At 38.8% G+C, this 15,595-nt stretch overlaps 1 protein-coding gene across 1 annotated transcript in view; it reads left to right on the forward strand.

Moving 5' to 3' along the window:
* PPIL6 (peptidylprolyl isomerase (cyclophilin)-like 6) overlaps nucleotides 1–15,595 on the forward strand; it is a 36,627-nt gene that overhangs the window by 15,965 nt on the left and 5,067 nt on the right. The window contains exons 6-7 of the mRNA XM_010856627.1: nucleotides 2,764–2,820; nucleotides 14,118–14,253. Coding sequence (XP_010854929.1) covers nucleotides 2,764–2,820; nucleotides 14,118–14,253 — 193 coding nt within the window. The remainder of the gene's footprint in view (nucleotides 1–2,763; nucleotides 2,821–14,117; nucleotides 14,254–15,595) is intronic.

Here is a 15,595-nt window from a genome sequence, read left to right on the forward strand (position 1 = left end):
GGTCTGGTATTCCCATCTCTTTCAGAATTTTCCACAGTTTGTTGTGATCCACACAGTCAAAGGCTTTGGCATAGTCAATAAAACAGAAATAGATGTTTTTCTGGAACTCTCTTGCTTTTTCCATGATCCACCGAATGTTGGCAATTTGATCTCTGGTTCCTCTGCCTTTTCTAAAACCAGCTTGAACATCTGGAAGTTCATGGTTCACGTATTGCTGAAGCCTGGCTTGGAGAATTTTGAGCATTACTTTACTAGCGTGTGAGATGACTGCAATTGTGTGCTAGTTTGAACATTCTTTGGCATTGCCTTTCTTTGGGATTGGAAGGAAAACTGACCTTTTCCAGTCCTGTGGCCACTGCTGAGTTTTCCAAATTTGCTGGCATATTGAGTTGCAGCACTTTCACAGCATCATCTTTCAGGATTTGAAATAGCTCCACTGGAATTCCATCACCTCCACTAGCTTTGTTCATAGTGATGCTTTCTAAGGCCCACTTGACTTCACATTCCAGGATGTCTGGCTCTAGGTCAGTGATTACACCATCGTGATTATCTGGGTAGTGAAGATCTTTTTTGTACAGTTCTTCTGTGTATTCTTACCACCTCTTCTTAACATCTTCTGCTTCTGTTAGGTCCATACCATTTCTGTCATTTATCGAGCCCATCTTTGCATGAAATGTTCCCTTGGTATCTATAATTTTCTTGAAGAGATCTCTAGTCTCTCCCATTCTGTTGTTTTCCTCTATTTCTTTGCATTGATCGCTGAGGAAGGCTTTCTTATCTCTCCTTGCTATTCTTTGGAACTCTGCATTCAGATGCTTATATCTTTCCTTTTCTCCTTTGCTTTTGGCTTCTCTTCTTTTCACAGCTATTTGTAAGGCCTCCCCAGACAGCCATTTTGCTTTTTTGCATTTCTCTTCCATGGGGATGGTCTTGATCCCTGTCTCCTGTACAATGTCATAAACCTCCATCCATAGTTCATCAGGCACTCTGTCTATCAGATCTGGTCCTTTAAATGTATTTCTCACTTCCAGTGTATAATCATAAACAATTTGATTTAGGTCACCTGAATGGTCTAGTGGTTTTCCCTACTTTCTTCAATTTAAGTCTGAATTTGGCAATAAGAAGCTCATGATCTGGGCCACAGTCAGCTCCCAGTCTTGTTTTTGCTGACTGTATAGAGCTTCTCCATCTTTGGCTGCAAAGAATATAATCAATCTGATTTCGGTGTTGACCGTCTGGTGATGTCCATGTGTAGTGCTCTCCCTACATGACTGCACTTCACACTCAGAACTACCTGGGAGGCATTTCCCATCATCTCTGTCTATAGCAGATGAGGAAACAGTGTTGGGAAAGGTAACCAACATCAAGATCAAAATAAAAATCATCTGACTTTGGAGTTTACCTTTAACCACTGTTCTGCATTGCTGAATCTGTTGTCAGAAGTATAGAAGATATCCCAGAGCTGAATTCAAAGGGGTGGGTTATGGTCACAAAAAATATTAAATACTGACTGACATGGTGTCAATATAAAATATTCACCTGGGAGATCAGAAGCAAAGGGCAAGAGTAGTGACAAGTGTTGGAGAGAGAAAGCAAGGGAGTGTCACTGGTATTTACATAAGTCAGCAGACAGGGGAATCACCTGGGCAGGTTCACCAAGCAAAGCAAACTGGCACAGGAAGGAATTGGTGCTAGAGGACATGCATCTTCTCCAAACCCGGATTTAGCCTGTGGCTACTGCAGCAGGCTTCTGAGAACAGCCTTGGGCTGTGTGGTGAATGCGATGGGAGTGGCAGGAAGGAAGTATATATCTGGCAGAGTAGGTTGAAGACTTAAGGTTTATCAGTTAACTTTTGAACCAGCTTTATGAGTAGTATAATTTAAACTCTATATGCCCCTTTCCTGCATAAATTCTCTTCACATGCTTGCTGTTGCATCAGATTTCTTTTATGATACTTTTATGATAAAGCACTCATACTGAGTTTAAATGGGCCAGTTCTTCAGCATTTATTTATTGCACATTATTCGAGGAGGCCGTCTAAAGGGCTGAAAGAAGGAAAGGGGCTGAGGGGAGAGCACAGACCTCGGAGACTCTAGTTTCACTACAGTTAGCCTTGCTTCTGTTGTAGCTGTGCAGAGAGGAGTTTTATAGTAGGATCACTGCCTAAGCCAAAATATGCATATAATGCATATAATGTGAAACAGGTTCTATAAATACCATTTAAAAATCTTCATATTGCAAAGGAACTTCAGTTCTAAAACACCGGATAAATGAGTTATCACTACAGAGTTCCAAAGAATAAAAATTTGAACATTAATTCTTTTTGGAGCATCTATTTTCATTCTTGTGTTAAAAAGACCTCACTGTTCCTGTGTCATCCTCAGCTAAATCTTTCCATTTTTTATCTGAAAAGTAAGATCAACCATGGAATAACTTGTGAAATAAGTCGAACCTATATAAACACACTTAATTTAAATTCTGGCCACAATTATAATTTAATACTTCATCATTTCAAAGGCTTTACATTAAATTTAGCCTGCTTGGGAGTTATGAGGGGAAAAAAAAGGGATCAGGAATGTTAAAGTACTTACAAAATACAAGTGAAATCATTATAGAAGTATTTTCATGGTATAGACACTGAACAATTAGGTCACTTGCTCTAGTTATTGTTATAAATGGAATCATAATTTAAAGCATTTTCCCCTGCCATTATCTCTTTTTTAGTTTCAGAATTTTAATGTTTATTTACTGCTATTTCTCAGATATAGTTGCTGGGAAAGGAGATAATGGAGAGTCAATTTACGGACCAACATTTGAAGGTATGTGTCTCTAAATTTTGTCAGTCATATTTTAATTGATTATTCAAATTTAACAGGACTGGACAATTTCACGATCTGAAATAAGAGAGCGTTTGGAGTGATACACTACAAGGACACATGCCAGAAGTGGGAGTTAGAAATGGGGTGGGTGGGGAGGCCCCCCAGTCCAGTTCAGAACAGCTTTGTACTTTCTTTCACTTGCCTCGTTGTATTATTTCTTTAGAATAAGTTTCTAAAATTAGGATTGTAAGGATAGAAGGGAATTTATATTTTTAAGGCTTGTACTTTGCTATGCTCATACTTAGAATTGGTACCTGATAACCATCCTACTAAGATTGTCATTGGGGATCCTGGGAAGATGGTAGTGGTAGTGGCATAGTTTTTTAATTTTTTGAAATCCCAACCTAAAAATAGACAAAAAACTAGATGGGAAAACTAAAGACCCATGGATAACACAACAAAACTACATGCAAGGTATCTACACGAATTTCAAATATAAACAGGTGAGGTCAAACTACCAACAGTCACACAATCCGCATGGTATTAGCATGGATGTGAGTGAAAGCAGGACATTTTTGTCAGAGCTGAGGATATAAAACCCCACAATATGCAAGAGCAGGGTAGTGCATGGGACCCCTCATAAGGCTTGAGGCCAGAGCAGTCAAACTTTTGTGAACTCTCAAAACTGATCTGAAAGTCCTCTGTTCCAGGACAGGCCCACACTGAGAAGAAGTGCTGGGAATGGAATCAAAATTAAGCAGGTATTGGGGTAACAGTGATGAAGAGGGAAAGGGAACAGAGCTAGGAATCCCAGAAACCAAGCTGCCACACAGATGACCAACACACGAAAACAGCACTAGAGGGAGTTTGTGAAGTCGGGAAACTACCTTCCTTCTAAAGCCACACCTCCTTCTAAACACTGAGGGAGACTAATTCTACATAAAAATAAAGTTGCATTAGAAAGCAGCAGAAATTTTCTTGGAAAAAAAAAAAGATGCATAGTCATATAACTACGGATAATGAAAGCACCATAGAAATAAAGCTCACAGGTCAAACTGATTTCAAAATAAGCTATAAAAGACATAAAGAAAATGATACGACAGGAAAGAACTCGTAAATCAGAATTAGAAAACCTCAGATACGAGGCTGTTTACAGAACTGAATAAAAGAATTAACAATAAAAGAAAATTCCAGAAATGAACAAATTATAAGGAACACAAGGTCAAATAAAAACAGCTGATATGTGTATTAAAAGAAGCAAAAGGCAGAAGGAGAAAAACATTTTTTAAACCAAAACGAGATGAATACAGATGAAAAGGATTTACAACAAAGTGATACAGAACGAAGATCCAGCATACAGATGATAAGTATCCTTAAGGAATTAAACCAATAGAAGGGAATGGAACAGATACTAAAAATCATAATTTTAAGAAGCTTTCATGAAATAAAAAAGGATCTGATAGTCTGTATTTTGTTTGGGTGGTGGTGACACAACTACACCCAACTGTCAAAATGCATCAAACCGAACATCTAAAATATACGCATTTTACTGCATATTCATACCTCAAGTAAAAATATCTTTTTAAAAACCTGAAACTACTTACGGAAAGAACAGACAGCTACCTGACAATACTGAACCAGAACAACCAACACCAGGCATATTTTACTAATATTATTAGATATTAAAGAAAAAGAAAAAAGAATCTTTGGGCAGTTAGACAAAAACAGTAAGTGATTCATAAGGGAAAGAAAAGTACATTATCATCATATTCTTATGCCAGAAGAAAACTGAGTAATATATTTATGATGCTCAATTAAAATGAAATGTGACCTGGGGACTTTATATCCAGTCAAACTGAATGTGAATTTTAAAGGGCACACAGAGTTATCAGTATGTAAAACTTCAGGGAATAGTGTTGTCATGGGTCGTTCCTGAGGAATCAATGACTGCAGAATGAGTTTCATTCAGCCAGATTACAAGAGGGATCCTGACAGAAGAATTGGTGGTGAGCATTAATCACATAATTACTTATAAAACTAAAATTTAATGAGGAATAAAAGGGTGAGAGTATGATATATAATGACTATATGCTTAGTCTAACAATTTTTTAAAAATGAAAGAAATGGGGAGAATATACACAAAATTTTAAACTACTTTCAGTTAAATTTTACTGGTGATAGTTGTATTATACTGAGATTGTGGTATATACAATGTAGGAAAAAACAAGTAAGATAAATGAGATATTCTAATTTTATAATTTCCTGTCCTTCAGAGTTAGAATCTTCATTGTGGAAGAAAGGAAATACAGATGAAATATAATAGAGGTTAATAAGTAAAATATTCCGTAGTCCTGAATATGAATTGGAAATATCCTGTTACACTCAAGAAGTATTGTATCTATATCTTAGTTCTGGCCATGGAATTTATCTACAGTGACCAGCCCCGTAGTGATACATTCTCCTGGAATTTAGATTGTTGTTTTAAAATGTCATTTCATGCTTAAATAAACCAGGGTCTCTGGAAAACATGGCAGATTCCAGTTTTGAGACAGGAAATTTCAAAATGAGCATGGAAGCTCATGTTCAGTCATGCTGTCATGACTTAGCCAAGAGCACTATTAAAACTTTACTGGGGTCATGGCAAAGGGCTCAGGAGTCAATTTGAAGTCTCTCACTGGTCAAAGATGGAGTAATTTGAGTGGTAATTTCAGCTAACTGAAACCCAACAAAGATTTTAAATCCATGAGTTCATAATGATATTGTAAAATAAATCCTACTTGTTTACCTTCGGGGAAATGATAGGAAATGAATTCATTGTCTTGAAAATGATAAATATAGGTAAAAATCAAGCATTTCTCTTGCCTCTCCTATAGGAACTATACTAAATCATAGATAAGGGGAAACATCTTGTTATAAAAGAATTCCAATTAACAGTGAAAAGGAAATTAGAATGTCACCACTTTGCTGCCCCCAGTGAAGTAATGGATGTGGGCATTTGCTGCATCAGAATCTACTGCCTTCACAAGAACAGGGACAGTCAGACAGTTGGGCCTTCTGCTGAGAGAACACACTACCAAAGGCATAGAACATGAGCCCGATGAAGCTTTTGGACCCAGCATCCAGTTTGTGAGAAATGCAACCAGTTCTGCTAGTAATATGTTCTTCAAAGATCTCTGTGCTTTGTCAAACCACACAGTAAAAACCACAGGGCTGACTGATGCCATAACTGAGGTAAAAAAAAAAATTCCTCGGTGACATATTAAAAAATAAGTTCGCAATAAAAACAGTAACATAGTTTTGTATGTTTTATGTGGTCAAGAAACACATCAGTGTGATAATAAATAAGGCACTTTACCCTGAAAAGCCCTTGATGTCTGTGGAGGCGGTGTGGGAAGAGCTGCATCTTGTGAGTGATCTGGAGGTAGCGGCAGGAGCATTCTCTGCAGTCGGAGGGAGACTGTAACTCCAGATGTGGGTGGACGCGACTCACATGTGGTGACCAAGGTGGTTGGTCACGTCTGAGGTGTCTGTGCTCCTGGGCAGCAGGCTCAGTTCAGTGAAGGCCATTGTTACCTGGTGGTTCTCCCGGAGAGAACGGCACATTAAGCAGGGGTGAGCTTCATCATGCTCAAGTCATTCCCTCCCTCACGTATCAATCAAAGTGAAGCAATATGCATCTTCAACACAAGCATTCACACAGAACTGACAGGACAGGGAACAAGAGAAACCTGCTGAACTGCACCGTGTGTATGCAATTGGCAGATTCCAGCCTGGGAGAAATCCTAAAGGTGAACTAGCTCAGGTTCAGGAACAGATACAGTGCAAGGAAAAGAAAGGGACAGAGAGGAAACCTGTGGATAAAGAGAGATTTAAAAGGCATCACAAGTCTGGTAAAATGAGAGAGATTGAACTATAGTGCCTAGGGAGGCATACTTGGATGGTAAAACTATGTGAGTTACATAAAACATTAAGTACATGCTTTTGGAGGGGGAGAGGGACTTGACAAGAGACTCTGGGGAAGGCTGGCAAAGTTCTTTTTCTTGGCCTGAATGGTGTTTAAAAGGGTATTTGCCTTATAATAACCTTAACAATAACTCTAACTATACATTAGTTTTACAAGGCTTTTTGTGTCTATATTTTAATAGAATGAAAAGTTCTGTTTTTTTTTTTTTTAAATAATCATATTGAATCAATGGCCAAAGAGAACAGGAAAAGTAAGAGCTAGTTTTCCTTCTAAATTCATGCGGAGACAGCTTTATCAAATGAAATCATGCAAGTGACACCACTCATTTATTTGCTCACATAACTTTAAATTCTTAGGTGCCAACATAGTGCTTAGGACCTTAGGAAACATAGATGTTATGACAAAGTTTCCACCCTTAAGGATTTCAGATGTTTAAACAGACAGATGTTTAAACAGATAAAAGTACTGGTGTGGTGCCCAATGCCTTTACAGAGGAAGAAGCCAGAGAATCAGGAAACAACTGCCTGGGAGAGCTGAGGGTGCTGACCAGAGAAGCTCTGAGCTAGGGCTTAAAATAAGACATTGCAGACGAGGAAAGGGCATTTGGGCAGCTTTCCTGAAATCCTTAATCTCCCATCAGGGTCCACCAAACTTCTCCACCCCACAGCCATTATCAGATCACCCAAACTCTTTCTGCTTGGAAGTGCAGTCCCAGGCAGAGCCTGGGTCTTCTGTCTGGGAGATCGATCTCTTGGCTCATCTGCTCACTTGTCCCTCTGGACATCCCCATGCCTCCATCCATTCCCCTTTCACCCGCATTAGATAGTGTGGGGATTTCCTCTCCAGCTGGAGGCCTGGCTCCTCTGGTGCCCAGGGAGCCTGGTGGGCTTAGGGAAGCTTTCATTCCTGTTTGTCTGGCAGTGCAGAATCGGGAATTCAGTACACTGTCAAGTGAAGAGATGCTCCCAAAGGAAAGATAAATGGATGAAAGACAGAATGTGGGGCCAGTATTCAAAACAGCTACAGCACGGGTTCCCTCTTCATGCAGACTCACCCTCCCCCAGCCCCATGGAATGTTAGTTAATCCATCGACAGCCAGACCTTCTCCTACGTTCTCTCACTGGACCGTCACTTCCATGAGATGCACAGTTAAAACCCAGGGCTTCTTAAAAAGTTATAACCACAAAAATCACTTTTGTTAAGCTTAACACAGTGAATTTAAAAGAATGAAATAAATTTTATATAATTGTTGTTTTATAAATTGGTTAGTCTTTAACTTGAGGAAAGTCTGTTTTGCTTTATTTTGAATAATTTTTTATTTATTTTTGGCTGTGCTGGGTCTTTGTTGCTGCGTGGGTTTTTCTCTAGTTGCGGCATGAAGGCTTCTCCTTGTGGTGGCTTCTCTGGTTGCAGAGCACAGGCTCTAGAGCATGTGGGCTTCAGTAGGTTGTGGGGCTTAGGCTCAGTAGTCGTGGTTCCTGGGCTCCAGAGCACAGGCTCGGTAGTTGTGGCACGTGGGCTTATTTGTTCCAGAGCATGTGGGATCTTCCCAGACCAGGGATTGAAGCCGCGTCTCCTGCATTGGCAGGCAGATTGTTGCAGAGCGGGGGCTCTAAGCATGCAGGCTTCAGCAGTTGCTGCGTGCAGGCTCGGGAGTTGTAGTTCATGGGCTCCAGAGCACAGGCTCAGTAGTTGTGGTGCACGGGCCTAGCTTCCCCGAAGCTTGTGGGATCTTCCCGGACCAGGGATTAAAGCCACGTCTCCTGCATTAGCAGGCAGATTCTTAACCACTGAGCCACCAGGGAAGCCTTGTTTTGCTTTATTTTGAATCACAACTTTTTTTTGTCTTCCCAGATCCTGTTGTGAATGTTAGAAGCTAAATATCAACTCTTCCCCTGCTTTGTATTCCTTGTATAATATCCCTAATCCTTCCCACTCTCAAAGGATTGGTGACTCCATGGCTTGGGCTGACTAGAGAAAAGGCTATTTATGTGAACAGCAGAAGAAAAGAAAGGATATATGTATTTTTAAATAATTTTATTCATTTTGGCTGGCATTGGCAGGTGGACTCTTAACCACTGCACCACTAGGGAAGTCAGTAATGTATTTAAATACTGGATTATCCTTATTACTTTAAGTAGACCAGTTTCTTAATATTAGCATGTGCTCTAATTAACAAACAGATACAGCACTTAAAATCCATTTGTCTAATTCCTAGATCTCCTTTAAATGAAAGTAGACATTAACAACTGGACAAGGAAATGGCAACCCACTCCAGTGTCTTGCCTGGAGAATCCCAGGGACAGAGGAGCCTGGTGGGCTGCCATCTATGGGGTCGCACAGAGTTGGACACGACTGACACGACTTAGCAGCAGCAGTAGCAGCAGACATTAACAAAAAGCAGAGCGCCTGATGCACTGTTAATATTCAATAATGCAACTTAAAGTTGTACAAAAGTATTTTTTGGTAGAATTAAGAACTGAAGATAATATGGCTGGGTAGCCACTTAAGGGCTACTTTTTTTTAATTCTGAGATTTATAATATATATATAAATTTCATATGTACAGTTTAAAACTAATTATAAAGCAACCCCTTATATTACTATCCTTGTCAAGAAAGAACCACCAGCATGCCAGAAGCACCTCATCTGCCCATCCTCATAATAACTCCGTCTCCCTCTTAGAGGTAGCCTCTAACCTAACTTTTCCCTTTCTTTTCTTGTTAGTTTTACCATTCATGCATGCGTGCATGCTAAGTCGCTTCAGTCATGTCCAACTCTTTGCGACCCCATGGACTGTAGCCTGCCAGGCTCCTTGGTCCATGGGATTCTCCAATCACTCATGCATAAATCCCTAAATTAAAACAATTAAGTTTTTCCTATTTTTGGACTTTATATAAAGTGGACTTGGGCTTCCCTTGTGGCTCAGACAGCAAAGAATTGGGCTGCAATGCAGGAGACCCAGGTTCAATCCCTGGGTGCGGGGTCAGGGGGCACAGAGGGGTAAGATCCCCTAGAAGAGGGAATGGCTATGCACTCCAGGATTCTTGCCTGGAGAATTCCATGGACAGAGGAGCCCAAGGGCTACAGTCCATGGGGTCACAAAGAGTTAGACATGACCGAGCAACTAACACTTCACTTCAACCCTGAATATTCACTGGAGGACTAATGCTGAAGATGAAGCTCTAATACTTTGGCCACCTGATGTGAAGAGCCAACTCACTGGAAAGGACTCTGATGCTGGGGAAAATTGAGGGCAGGAGTAGCAGGGGGCGACAGAGGAAGAGATGGTTGGATGGCATCACTGATCCAGTGCATATGAGTTTGGGCAAACTCCAGGAAACAGAGCAGCACAGGGAAGCCTGGCGTGCTGCAGTCCATGGGGCTGCAGAGTCTGCAGCAACTGAGCAACAGTAATGAGTGGACTTGTATGGCGGGTGCTCTGTGTCCTTTCCTTTGTTCATCACTGCCTATGAACTTTATCCATGTTGTCACAGCGGGAATTCTCTTCATTTTCCTGGTTTAATACTATGAAAATTCTTAAAGATTTTATCCATTCATGTATTGATGAACACTTGGCTTTTTATTCCTAATGTCATGCACAGAGTCAACATGTTTTAAAATAAACATTTCAGTGCCAAAGAATGTTGTGCCCATGTTCTCTTCTAGGAGTTTTATGGTTTCAGATTTTACATTGAAGTCTTTAATCCATTTTGAGTTTATTTTTGTATATAGTTTGAGGGCATGACGGTGTATTCTAATCTTGTTTTACAAGTACCTGTCCAGTTTTCCCAGCACCACTTATTGAAGAGATTTTCTTCTCTCCATCGTATGTTCTTGCCCTCTTTGTCATAGATTAATTGACCATGGATTTATTGCTGGGTCTTTATTCTGCTCCATTGATCTGTGTGTCTGTTTTTGCACTTGTACCATGGCTGTTTTGATTACTGTAGTTTTATAGTATAGTTTGAAGTTTGAGGGGGTGATACCTCCAGCTTTATTCTTTTTTTCCCAAGGTTGCTTTGGCAATTTGGGATATTTTGTGGTTCTGTAAAATTTTTTGTTGTTCCACAGAATTTTTTCTAGTTCTGTGAAAAATGTCATAGGTATTTTGATAGGGAATGCATTAAATCTGTAGGTTGCTTTGCATCTTTGTATCTGTTTCTTAAGGCAAAAGAAATAAAAGTGAAAATAAACAGCCTAATTAAACTTTAAAGTTTTGCACAGCAGTGTAAACCATCTACAAAAAATAAAGACAACCTACTGAATAGAATAAAATATTTGTGAACGATATGACTGATAAGGGTTTAATATCCAGAACATATAAACAGTTCATACAATTCAATTTCAAAAAACCCCAAACAACCCTATCAAATGGGCAGAAGACCTTCATAGACATTTTTCCAAAGAAGATATACAGATGGCCAACAGGCACAGGAAAAGATGCTCTGTATCACTAGTCACTGGGGCTTCCCTGGTGGCTCAGAAGGCAAAGAATTTGCCTGCAATGAGGGGAGCGAGTTCGATCCCTGGGTCAGGAAGATCCCCTGGAGAAGTGAATGGCTACCCACTCCTGTATTCTTGCCTAGAGAATTCCATGGACAGAGGAGCCTGGTGGGCTATAGTCCATGGGGTAGAGAAATATAAATCAAAATGACTGATTCATTGAGATATCACTTCACATCAGTCAGAATGACCATCATCAAAAAATCTACAAATAACAAATGTTAGAGAGGGTGTGGAGAAAAGGGAACCTTCTTGCACTATAGGTGGGAATATAAATTGATATAGACACTATGGAGAACAGTATGGAGGTTCCTTAAAAAACTAAAAATAGAACTACAACATGATCCAGCAATATCACTCCTTGGTATATATCCAGAAAAAAAAAACAAAAACACTAATTCAGAAAGATACATGTACCCCAGTGTTCAAAGGAGCACTGTTTATAATAGCCAAGATATGGAAGCAACCTAGGTGTCCGTCAACAGACACACACACATAAAGAAATATAGTGTATATACGTGTGTACGTGTTTGTAGTCTTTATGTATGTGTGATCTTCCATTTTGAATATCGTAACCATGAAAGTAAGCACCATGTATATGGCTTGTTTCGTTGACTCAGCTTTGAAATGTAAAATAAGAATAGTCAGCAATTGCAGTTTAGCGAATCTTGACAGTTAATATTCGTCTCTCAATACACATGCAGTCATAAAGAAGAATGAAATACTGTCATTTGCAGCAGTGCGGATGGACCTAAGAGTATTATACTTAGTGAAGTAAGTCAGAGAAAGACAAATACTGTATGTTACCATTTATACATCAATCTAAAAAGTAATATAAACAAGGGTATTTAGCAATACAGAGACAGACTCATGGATACAGAAACCAAACCAGTGGCTACCAGAGAGGAGAGGGAAGCAGGGAGGGACAAGGTCGGGTATAGGATTAAGAGATACATACCACTATGTATAAAATAGACAACAAGGACATATTACATAGCACAGGGTATTATATCCATTTTCTTGTAATAACTTCTAATGGAATATAATCTGTAAGAATACTCAATCACTATGCTGCACACCTGAAACTAATACACTTTAAATCAACTATAATTTATTTAAAAATATAAAAAATTCATTGAAGCAGCAGTTTAAAAATGCTAGGTAGCACACCTACTCTTATATAGCAATAATTAGTGAACATCTATTATTATTTAAAGATGCTGGTAAAATTAGAGCAGTAGGTTTAAAAAACTGATGTTGCAGGATTCAAGTCCAACTTCTACTTGACATTACTGTCTTCAGAAAATTATATGCAAACGCCCCTAAACTGTCTGATTATTCTCTTACCAGAGAGAATGCAAGGCAATTTCCCTAAACCTGGTAAAGTAGTAGTTGCTTTCATTATATAAACATCAGAATGAGTTTTATATTAAATTCAGAAACTGATTTTCATTGGCAGTTGAATTCTGATTTCTAGTTCAAAGTTATACCTTTAATGCTTTAAAAGTTCTCCCATAATCACAGAATTTTTGGTAAAAATGTTACAACTCTATAAATTTTATTTCCAACTAATTCCAGATTTTAGGAAAAATTGATCATAACATCTAAAAGCAATGACAAAAATCATTTTGTTAAAACTCTCTGAATCTTTGCTTGGGCAGATTTCTTATGCCATGCCATTTTCTGTGAAATTAATGGGTTACTCTCTATTCCACCAAAATGAATATGGAGTATCAATGTCATTATAAAGATACATTTGCAAAATAATACTTTATTTGCATTTCATAAGATTTCAGGTCTTTATTCAGTGTGCAATTTAACAAGCTAAAAGTAACCACCATGGGTATGGCTTAATTGTTTCGTTGACTTAGCTTTGAAACTTAAAATAAGAATAGTCAGCAACTGCAGTTTAGGAAAATCTTGACAGTTAATATTCCTCTCTCAATTATCCCCAGAATTTGATATAGTTCCTGAATGAAAACTTTTACTTAATTTCTCTTCTATTACTTCCTTCTGTGTTTTTGAGTTTGGAGGCAAATCTTATTTCATGCTGGAAATGGTTCTTCCTGCAAATGGTGGTCTGATAATCACTGTATAATTCTTTTTACTTGTTAAATCTTCTGCTAAAAAAAAATCACTTTCCACAAAATCTTGGTCAATCCATGTAAGGTTTGAGATGAAAATTTACTTAAAGACTACTAACAATAAGCATAAATTATTTTCATCATCAATATTTAAGGTCACACATGTGCCAAGTAATGTGCTAGGTGGCCCTGGGGATAAAAGGTATGATGAGATATCCCTGCCTTCACAAACAGGAAACAACCTGTGAACAATTACAGGGTATTCTGAAGACTACAATAGAGGCCTGTAGAAGATGCTGTGAAGGGAAGGCTCTGTCCATGAAAGGTATCTCCAAGGAGGCATTTTTAATAATCACATTGGTAGTTTGCATATTACTGTCAAAACAATACAAGAATGTTTACTGACTTTAATTCCTAAAAAAAGTATGCACTTCCTTTTACATTTTTAATTTCAAGTTTTTGCTTTTACGTTATCAATTTTCTTACCACACTTGTTTTTAATGATGCTAATGATAAACTAAAGGTAAATGTTTAAATAGTTCTAATAAGACTTTCCAGCTTATCTTTTTTAACAGCCTAGTTGAGTGAAAGTTATATGAAACAAATAGAATATTTACAATTTGGAATATATTGATAAATATGATTGTGAATCCTTGTAACCAAGCATTCTGTTTGTGCTCTATGTGTTACAGTCAGCCAAGAAAATAAATATTTTAATAACCTACTATGTATTATCTTTTCTAGATGAAAACTTCTCAGTTCCTCATAATAAAAGGGGAGTTCTTGGAATGGTCAACAAAGGCCGTCACAGCAATGGGTCACAATTCTATATCACACTACAGGCTGCTCCGTATCTAGATAAAAAATATGTGGCTTTTGGGTACGTGCATTTTAAGTTTGTCTATGTAATATTTATATATGTTAAAATGTGGTTCAAAAATATTTGGGTGAGTATTGTACATAGCCTACAAATAAACTAAAAACAATTAAAAAAACCAAAAGTAATACAAATACTATAGACAAATATATTTAGAAATAAGTATTTCATAAGAAGCTTGCTTGGAGAAGGAAATGGCAACCCACTCCGGTATTCCTGCCTGGAAAATTCTGAGGACAGAGGAGCGTGGCAGGCCACAGTCCATGGGGTCGCAAAGAGACACACACGACTGAGCGACTGAACACACAAGAAGCTTGCCAGCTATTAAAAACACAGAAACTATTAGCCATTACGATGTTCTGTGCATCCATTCATCCATCATCCATCCTTCTGTGGATCTTTAGCCTCAAGGATATTGTCAATGAAAGTGAATAATACCATAGCTCTTAATAATGTATATATATATTTAGATGCAGAAGTGAGACAAAGCCATTTAAGTAACTAACCATGAACACTGAGAAGAGAAAGATGACAGTCATCCAAGTTACAAGTAACTTTTTGTTACGAAGCAATTTAAACCGTGGAATGTGCGTGCATGCTTAGTCGCTCAGTCATGTCCATCCAACTCTGAGACCCCACGAACTGTGCCAGCCAGTGTCCTCCATTCATGGGATTCTCCAGGCAAGAACAGTGGAGTGGGTAGCCATTCACTTCTCCAGGGGATATTCCTGACCCAGGGATTGAACCTGGGTCTCCTGCATTGCAGGTAGATTCTTTACCATCTGAACTACCAGGGAAGCCCTTAAAATATAGAAATGTCTCAGGTAATAATTATTAGAATATTATTAGCAAGATGCATATAGGCTGCTGCTGCTAAGTTGCTTCAGTCGTGTCCGACTCTGTGCGACCCCAGAGACGGCAGCCCATCAGGCTCCACCGTCCCTGGGATTCTCCAGGCAAGAAACTGGAGCGGGTCGCCATTTCCTTCTCCAATGCATGAAAGTGAAAAGTGAAAGTGAAGTCGCTCAGTCGTGTCCAACTCTTAGCGACCCCATGGACTGCAGCCTATCAGGCTCCTCCATCCACGGGGTTTTCCAGGCAAGAGTACTGGAGTGGGGTGCCATTGCCTTCTCTGATGCATATAGGTATGTGGACCTAAAGTGAATGGTGATGATACTATTCATCACTCCTGTGTTTCATATCTCTATTTGATTACTGAAATGAATATAAGTTGAAGCTTATACTTAGTCTTTCTTGAAATGATGTATAAAGTGTCAGAACACTTCTGAATATTTAGATTATTCCAGCTACTCCATAGGGATAATTACTGACCCTTCATTCCAAG

This window comes from Bison bison, unplaced genomic scaffold (genome assembly GCF_000754665.1).
Source record: "Bison bison bison isolate TAMUID 2011002044 unplaced genomic scaffold, Bison_UMD1.0 scf7180017864373, whole genome shotgun sequence".
NCBI lineage: Eukaryota > Metazoa > Chordata > Mammalia > Artiodactyla > Bovidae > Bison > Bison bison.